Here is an 8245-nt window from a genome sequence, read left to right on the forward strand (position 1 = left end):
ACTGGTATCAGCCAACTCTAGCACACCATTTATCACGCACGAGCAAGATCTTCAGTTTTCTTTAGTGTTGTATACATCTCTCTCCCACTGGATTGCGAATTTCCTGACGGTGGGGACTATTCATCTTTATAACCTTAGCTTCTAACAACGTCTAGCCTATTATAGATACTCAATAAAAATGTTTATTAAATTAATGTGTTTGGAATTTAAAAAAATTTTAGCACACCATTTATCACGCACGAGCAAGATCTTCAGTTTTCTTTAGTGTTGTATACATCTCTCTCCCACTGGATTGCGAATTTCCTGACGGTGGGGACTATTCATCTTTATAACCTTAGCTTCTAACAACGTCTAGCCTATTATAGATACTCAATAAAAATGTTTATTAAATTAATGTGTTTGGAATTTAAAAAAATTTTTTTTGTGTCTTAAAAGTGCCTTTATGACAAAGATTCCTGAGAACTATTCAGGAAAATGGAAACAAATACCGAATTGTGAAAATGTCACAACTACCCAGTGTGTCTTTCCCCAAAATGTTTTCCCAAAAGGAATTTACTTTATCCGTGTCAAAGCATCTGATGGAAATAACACATCCTTTTGGTCTGAAGAGGAAAAATTTGATACTGACAGACAAAGTAAGCCAATAGTTTTTACTTTAGATTATAATTCTTCAGTTTGGTACAGATTCTTAAAATTGTTTTTCTAATCTAAGTTTAACACTGACTTTTCACATTTCTTCCAGTTGTCATACTTCCTCCAGTCATCGACATGAAGCCCATTAACAACAACTCGCTGCGGGTCTGTTTCGGCACCCCAAAAGGCTCTCAGAACAAGTCCGTGAACCAGCATTTCCCACTAATTTATGAAATTTGGTTTTGGGAAAACATTTCAAATGCTGAGGTAAAAAGACTAGGTAGTATAATTTGGAAGTTATAATTGGGTAAAAAAAAAAAAGGCTCGAAGTTAAAATTTTAGAGAAATTTGTTAAATTTTAAAAAAATGCCGATTAATTCAGATATTCACAATATGAAAAATATTAGCATTTTTCCCTGTTTGCAGGGCAGAGTTATGGATCACCTGCATCTGGGCCCCCAGTAGCTTTCAGAATTGAGATCCCCGAGCCCATTCCTACTCAGTCAGAATCTCGAGGGTAGAACTCAGGAGTGTGCATTACACGATTCCCCAGCATTCACCTAACCAACTCTCTCTCAGCACTCCCCCATAGCCGTGACCCCCAAAACCACCTCCAGACACGCCACACACCCCCGGGGCAGGGCACCTCCAAGCGGGCAAAAAGTGGTTCTTAGGGGGCCAGTCTTAGATTGAATATTGAAAGAATTCAGAAAAGAGATATTTCCTGATTTTATGAAGTGACTAAATTTTATTAATGATATACTTATTTTTTCATAGAGTAAAATTGTAAAGGAAAGAGCTGATTTTACTTTTCCCAACTTGAAACCGCTGACTGTATATTGTATCAAAGCCAGAGCACTGATCGAGACTGCAAAGTGGAATAAAAGCAGTGTTTTCAGTGATACTGTGTGCGAGAAAACAAAACCAGGTCAGAACGTTTCATTATGTCTTTTCCAAAAAATGTAACTAGACTTAAAAATAAATCAAGTCATTGAAAATTGTAAAATACTTCCTTTTTACTGAAAAAATATAGAGAGAATATTTTTTCATGAACTATATGAATTTAAAAAGTATACCTTCAAGCTGTCATTCAGTTTTAGAAAATAGCATTACAGCTCCACTGAATTTAGTGTTTTTGAATGCTTTATATTTCATCCAATATCTGCATAATTAGTTTCCTGTAATTGTTGTGTTTTTTAGTATTAAATAAGACTTTTAACTTTTTTACATAATCCTTAATATAATTACCATGTAGAAATCACTTAATTCAGTTGTGAATTTTTTTGTGTGTGGGAAAGACTTAACTTTCCTGTAATTTTTTAGTATTAAATAATTTTTATGTAATCCTTAATATAATTACCATGTAGAAATCACTTAATTAGTTCAGTTGTGAATTTTTTTTTTATGTGAGAAAGGCTTATCCCCATTCCGTGTTTCAGTTTCTAGTGTAGCCTGTAGATGCTTAGTCACAGAATGTCTTACATTGTGCCAGCTGCATATTATAGAAGTGCTGGAGAGTACTGTGTATGTTTGGAGCTGTGTGCCAGTATCGTATCCTTCGCTGAGGATCTCTTACTTCACTTCCCAGGCCACCCTTAAAAAGTAAACGCCGTCGCCTATAGCTGTTGCTGGCTCAGTGCTGCCAGAAATATTTCTGAGGATATTATTTAATAGATTTTCATTTAATAGAGTTCCTTTCACATGGTTATACTTACTTCATACTGACTGCAAAAGTGTAACATACATATTTGCGTGTCAAAACGTATTGATGCTAAACATCACTTATTCGTTTTTAGGAACCACTTCCAAAACCTGGCTTATAACTGGAATTTGCGTCGCGTTTTTGATCCCAGTTGTTCTTTATGTTGTGAAGGTCTTCTTGAAATTTATCAATTATGTGTTCTTTCCATCAAGTAAGCCTCCTTCCACTATAGACGAGGTATGTTACTTTTCTTTGTCAGCAGCTGAATTTTTGTTAAAATGGTGGGGAAATATATTTGATTTCAATAGGATATATGTTTTCTTTAGAAAATAATTTAGACTGATTTGGGTATTTTCCTCAGAATTTTAGTAAACTAACTTTGGAAACAGTCATTTTAGTAAACTAACTTTGGGATGGTGAAGTATATCCTGAATCTCATATTTTTCTGCAGTTTGGCTACTGTGGGATTTGTTTTTACCATTGAAAGTCTTTGTATTCACAGAGTAAAACATTACCATCAGTGCAGAAATTGCATTTTATCGATGAAATCACAGAAAATAAAAGAACAAATCATGAGTTTCCTCCCATGACACCTCTCCATTTTGGTTTTTTGTTTGCTTGTTTGTTGGCACTCTTGTGAGGTCAGCGTATTTCATGAAAGCACTAAGTGATGAAGACCTAAGCACAGAATCTGCCCTGTGTGTTCGCCTAGGGCAGAGAGTATTGTTAAGAGCTCAGGCTTCAGAGACACCTGAAGGTGGGTTGTTGAGAGGCTGTAATGTATTTGCACGTATGAGCGCTGCGAACTTGAGCAAGTCTTCTTAGTGAGCTGAAGCCAGCGATGCCATCCCATAGAGTTGTAAGCAATGAAGATAAACCAGAAGGGCTTAGCCCCGTAAAACTGCTCTGTGAATATTAACTATTTTACTCTTCTGCCCGAGTTTTTAAATATCATTCCTATATTCTCTAATACTCATAGTTACTATTTAAAGAACTTATAACTAGCTAGTTACAACAGCTAATCTTAGCTGAACAGGGAAAAGTTAATTTATTGTTTGTCCTAGAAATTTGTGGATTGGGTACAAAAATTTTTATTATTTCAAAATAAAGCTTCACAGCCCCAGTGCCCTCCCCTTTCCATCCTCCCCCGTGCTCCCACGTTCCCTGCCCCTGAGAGCCCAGTGGCCCTTTCTTGGACACTCTTCATGTGCTTACCGGAAATGGTGTTAAGATGTGTGTGACCTCACTGGTGATGGTTTTATTCTAAACATTACCATGCAGGTGATAGGCTCTTAGCTGGCTTTCTAATATGCATGCCAAAAGACAGGTTTTCTAGGTCTTAAGAAACTAAAGCTGTTAGAACTAGGAAACATTTTTATTATTTTAAATAATTTGTTTCTGTTCTTTCTCTTTTTTCAATTAGTGTTTCTCCGAACAGCCGCTAAAGAATCTATTTTTTTCCACTTCTGAGGAAGAAACTGAAAGATGTTTTATAATTGAAAATATAGACACTATTTCTGTAGTAGAAGAAACTAATCAAATTGATGAAAATCACAAAATATATAATTCCCAAACCAGTCAAGATTCAGGAAACTATTCGAATGAAGACGAAAACAGTGGAAGTAAAACAAGTGAAGACTTTCTACAGGAGGAAACTGAATGAACAGAAACGAGCTCTGTTAGAGGGTTTCGTAGAAGTTATACTCGGAGCCTGAGCTCCTTGCTTCTCTCAGTAACTATCAAGAGGATATTTGCCTGTTGGAGAAGAAAAAAACATCCAATCATAGGTCCTAAAAACACAGACAACCACTTACGACAAATGAAATTACAGGAATTTGGAAAAAAGTCTTCCACATTCTTTTCCCTGTGTAATGTCTTATAAGACCTGTCGTTGGACCTGTCTTATTTAGATGAGATGAGTTAAATCCGAAAGATGCCCACTGTCGTTCTGATGACATGTGAAGTGCCACTGCTGTTTGTGGCGAAAAGTAGTATTGTGTTCGATCAGTTAATGTCACGATGCTGCTGGTTGCTGCATGTGTCATGGATTCTCCATTCCCAATATTGCTCATTATTTTTCAGAAGATATTTAGAACATTTGGTCTTTTCTTTTGATGCTAAAGCAGACCCTTAGGAAATTCTTTAGAAAAGCTGAATACCACTGCCACTGAAGAAATTTTCTGGAAAATAGCTTGCTCTAGAAAACATCTGCAGATGCCAGAAACATAGTCCTTGGGATTTGTCAGGGGAATTCTGTCAATTTGTCCCAAGAATATTGGCTCATACGTCATAGTAACCAGGTAATCTTTTACTATACATTAAGACTTCCTGATTCATAACTTATAGAATCACTTCTGATTAGAATTTGCAATCATTGAATTTATAGAAAAATGGAAAATTGTCTAATAAGAGAAGTTACTAGTTTTAAGATGTGTGAGTATGTAGATGTTAGTGACACTGTATGCAAGAAGCCTTGGTACCAGGAAATGCTACCGGTAGAAAAGACACAGACAGAAGTAGAATAATTCACTAGGAAAGAAATAGGTGACTTTAGTGAAAAATAAGAATAAGGTGTATAAGCAGCTTTTAATTATTAACATGGGATTGTTTGTTTTTATGGCTTACCTGTCATTTTTAACATGAAGCCAGCTTCTCTGCACTGTCCAGCAGTATTCCACTCTACCTGCATGTACTCAAGACAGTGCAAATTAATCAAGGTGAGGGGGAAAATCTAAGTGGGAAGAACACCTAATTTAAAAAATTATATGATGCTTTTCAAAGGCACCTATAGCTTATTTTTATACTATTTGATATTTGGGGTTATTCGTGGAGATCCTTCACAGGAAGGAAGCCTAGGAAATCTAGGGCAAAATTGTCAACTTCAGTGGTTGCCATAGTGACCAGAGAAAGAAGAAGGAGCTGCTCAGAGCATGGCGGGTCATGTGTTTACCGAGGAGTCTCCGCTGAGGTCAGTTCCATCCGGGTGGGAAAAAAGGTGAAGGCAGCTGCCTGGGGGAGGGCTGTGACACTCAGCGGGACCCTAGCATGCTCGCAGCTCTGCAGGGCCCAGCGTGCGCTTTCCTGGACTTGTGGTCCAGCCTCCTCACAGGCATCATGGGGACCAGGGAGGGTCTCCCCTTCTGAGACACAGGTCTCTGCTGGAGACTCCCTGCAGTGTCCAGAACACACTCAACCATTTGAACTTTTTGACCAGAAACGTTTAGTTTAAAGCAGACCTTCCGGGTTGGCCCTTCGTTTGGAAAGGCCTTGTCTGTGGAAATGAGCTGCTTTAAAGAGGACGTTAAGAGCGTGGCATGACACCTGCCACCACTGGCTTTCATGCAGTGCCCGTCCCGTCTAGCACACAGACTCTCGATTTACCACTGGGAAAAAGCTGCTTCAGACTGGGTATCCTAGAAAGAAACGTTCCCTGTGTGAGATGTGAAGGAGGGGAAACTCAGACGTTAAAAGAGACCAATGAAATCGTTAGGGTGCGAAGACATGGGAGCACAGGTCTTCAAGTTGTAAGACCTCCCTGGCTTTCACGGAACGTGTATTTGGCGGCAGCAGCAGCAGCAAACAGGAAAATCCTCACTTTCGCCTTGTCTTCTTCCAGACAGGAAGTGCAGTTCAAGTCCGTTCTTCCTCATGGTCCACATGTAGCTTAATCAGATGCGCTTGCTTGTAAGGTGGTCTTTTTTTGAAGAGTACTTGGAAGTACCGTGTCCTTGAGAGCCTCCACATCACACTATTGATAGTTCTTGGAGAGGCTGGGTGTAACCTAAGAATTTATGTAGAAGATCTACATCATTACAGCCAGAACTAATGTTACATTAATATGTAGTGTAGATTAATATGTGTGTCATAGTGACAGGTCTGTGAACACATCCGTGTGTGCTTACACCTACTACACATGTATGCACTTGTGATACGGGCCATGTTCCATTCGTATAGCCATGAAGTACTTAGTATAGACTCTAGTTATAAAATTAGAAATGCTGCTCAGAACTGTGAACTGTAGAGTCTGGCCAGAATTTTGTAACCTACAAAAAACTTTTAAAATACAATTTGGAATTTGTATCTTTTTTTCAGGCTGTGAGTTTTAAAGCAGCCTCAGATAACACTTAAGAATTTGAAGCATGTACAGAACCTTTACTTTCTCCGCCTTCATCCTCGTTCCCTTTGACTACCTGACATGATAGGTATTCGTTTTACCTGGTGTCTGTCTGCCCCCAGGAGACTGGGAGCCCTATGAGAGCAGGGACTTTCTTGTATTCATTACTGTGTCCCCAACAGCCGCAACAATGCGGTGCCTTCCACATAGAACATGCACCGAGAATAACAAAGGAATGAAAGACAAAAATTTGAACAAAGTAGGTGTTTCTGACAATGTGTATATGTTTACTGAGTTGTGGGAGGACATAGTGTTTTCAGTGTTTCTGTTATATCTTCTATTTCATTTGTATTTTTGTCTTAAACCCTATTGCTGTTAACAGTTTTATATAATAAACATCGGGGCCAAAAGCCTTTGATTTTGTCGTTGTGCTTGAACTTAATAAACCTCTCTGCAGCAAAGGTGCTGCAGCTGATGCCTTTACAAGGTGTTCATAACGGAGGGAGCTGATACCTGTGCCAAATGTCCCGACGTCTAGCATTGAGTCCCAAAGGAGCCACCACTGTCGCCACCGTCCATCACTTGTCCTGGACAAAGAGTCCGTTTGCTCACTCTTTTCCACAGCCCCAGCCTAAGACTTGGCTGAAGCACAGCCTTGAACCTGTGAGTTTGCAGTGGTGTTGCCTACTCTGCTCGCTTGAACTAAACTGCTTGCTTTTTACAAATACTTCTCAGAATCAGCTCCTTCTGAGGAGACTCTCCAATCCCACATGTAAATTATCCTCAACCATATAGACATTTGAATCTGAAGCTGAACACAATTGACATTCAAGTGTGAACCTTTCTATATTAGTGTTTTTAATAAGTTTCCTCCAATTTTTTCTTTTCCAAGATGGACAGGGAAGCAAACATTCATTTCTGGTGCCTAAGAAATGCTGTTCCTTCACAATAGTAACAATACCAGTAACATCCTCAAATTATCCTCAACCATATAGACATTTGAATCTGAAGCTGAACACAATTGACATTCAAGTGTGAACCTTACTATATTAGTGTTTTTAATAAGTTTCCTCCAATTTTTTCTTTTCCAAGATGGACAGGGAAGCAAACATTCATTTCTGGTGCCTAAGAAATGCTGTTCCTTCACAATAGTAACAATACCAGTAACATCCAGTTTGTCTCACTACCTTTTGTCTTGGGTTTAGGTAATCAAAGAATTACAGGTCTTGCAGGCCACGTAAATGTGTGTGGATATTTGTGATGGGATTTTTTTATTGATGTAGAAAATACAGGAATGTTATTTGAGAGAAAATGGGCAGGAAGGGGAAATTTGATTTTTCATGCAAAGGATATAGCAATTTCCTACCTTTCCTGTGGTCTGTCCCCACTTGGAACTCATGTTCTAGCAGAGGACATCATGTGAATGAAGACGCAATAATTGATGAGGATGAAGAAAACGGTGGCGTGGCTATTCTGGCTTAGAAAAAAAAGTCGGGAGGACAGAGGAAATAGAAAACTTACACCTCTCAATAGCTGGCTTAAATATTTCTCGGTGCCTCCCACTGCCCCCACCTCCTATCCTCCGCCTGAAAACTGTCTAGATCAATCAGAGAAGAAGGAGCTGAGGGGAAAGGGAATGAATAAGAAGAAAATCAAAATCATTTTCCTATCTCTCCAATAGAAAGATGGTCTGTTTTTCTAAAAGATTACAATTAGTCCTTAAATATATAACAAAAGTATAATAATACAATTTTTATACTCAATTCTCATCTATTCCCAATTTCTATAATGCTTTA

The 8245-nt window shown here is 38.5% G+C and overlaps 1 protein-coding gene across 1 annotated transcript in view; it reads left to right on the forward strand.

Annotated features, from left to right (window-relative positions):
- The window catches only part of IFNAR1 (interferon alpha and beta receptor subunit 1), a 20072-nt gene extending 13200 nt beyond the window's left edge, over positions 1–6872 (forward strand). Inside the window, exons 7-11 of the mRNA XM_006920976.3 lie at positions 436–635; positions 743–900; positions 1411–1561; positions 2430–2572; positions 3759–6872. Coding sequence (XP_006921038.1) covers positions 436–635; positions 743–900; positions 1411–1561; positions 2430–2572; positions 3759–3998 — 892 coding nt within the window. The 3' untranslated portion in view covers positions 3999–6872. The remainder of the gene's footprint in view (positions 1–435; positions 636–742; positions 901–1410; positions 1562–2429; positions 2573–3758) is intronic.
- The last annotated feature ends 1373 nt before the right edge of the window (positions 6873–8245 follow it).

Source organism: Pteropus alecto, unplaced genomic scaffold (assembly GCF_000325575.1).
Source record: "Pteropus alecto unplaced genomic scaffold, ASM32557v1 scaffold3, whole genome shotgun sequence".
Lineage (NCBI taxonomy): Eukaryota > Metazoa > Chordata > Mammalia > Chiroptera > Pteropodidae > Pteropus > Pteropus alecto.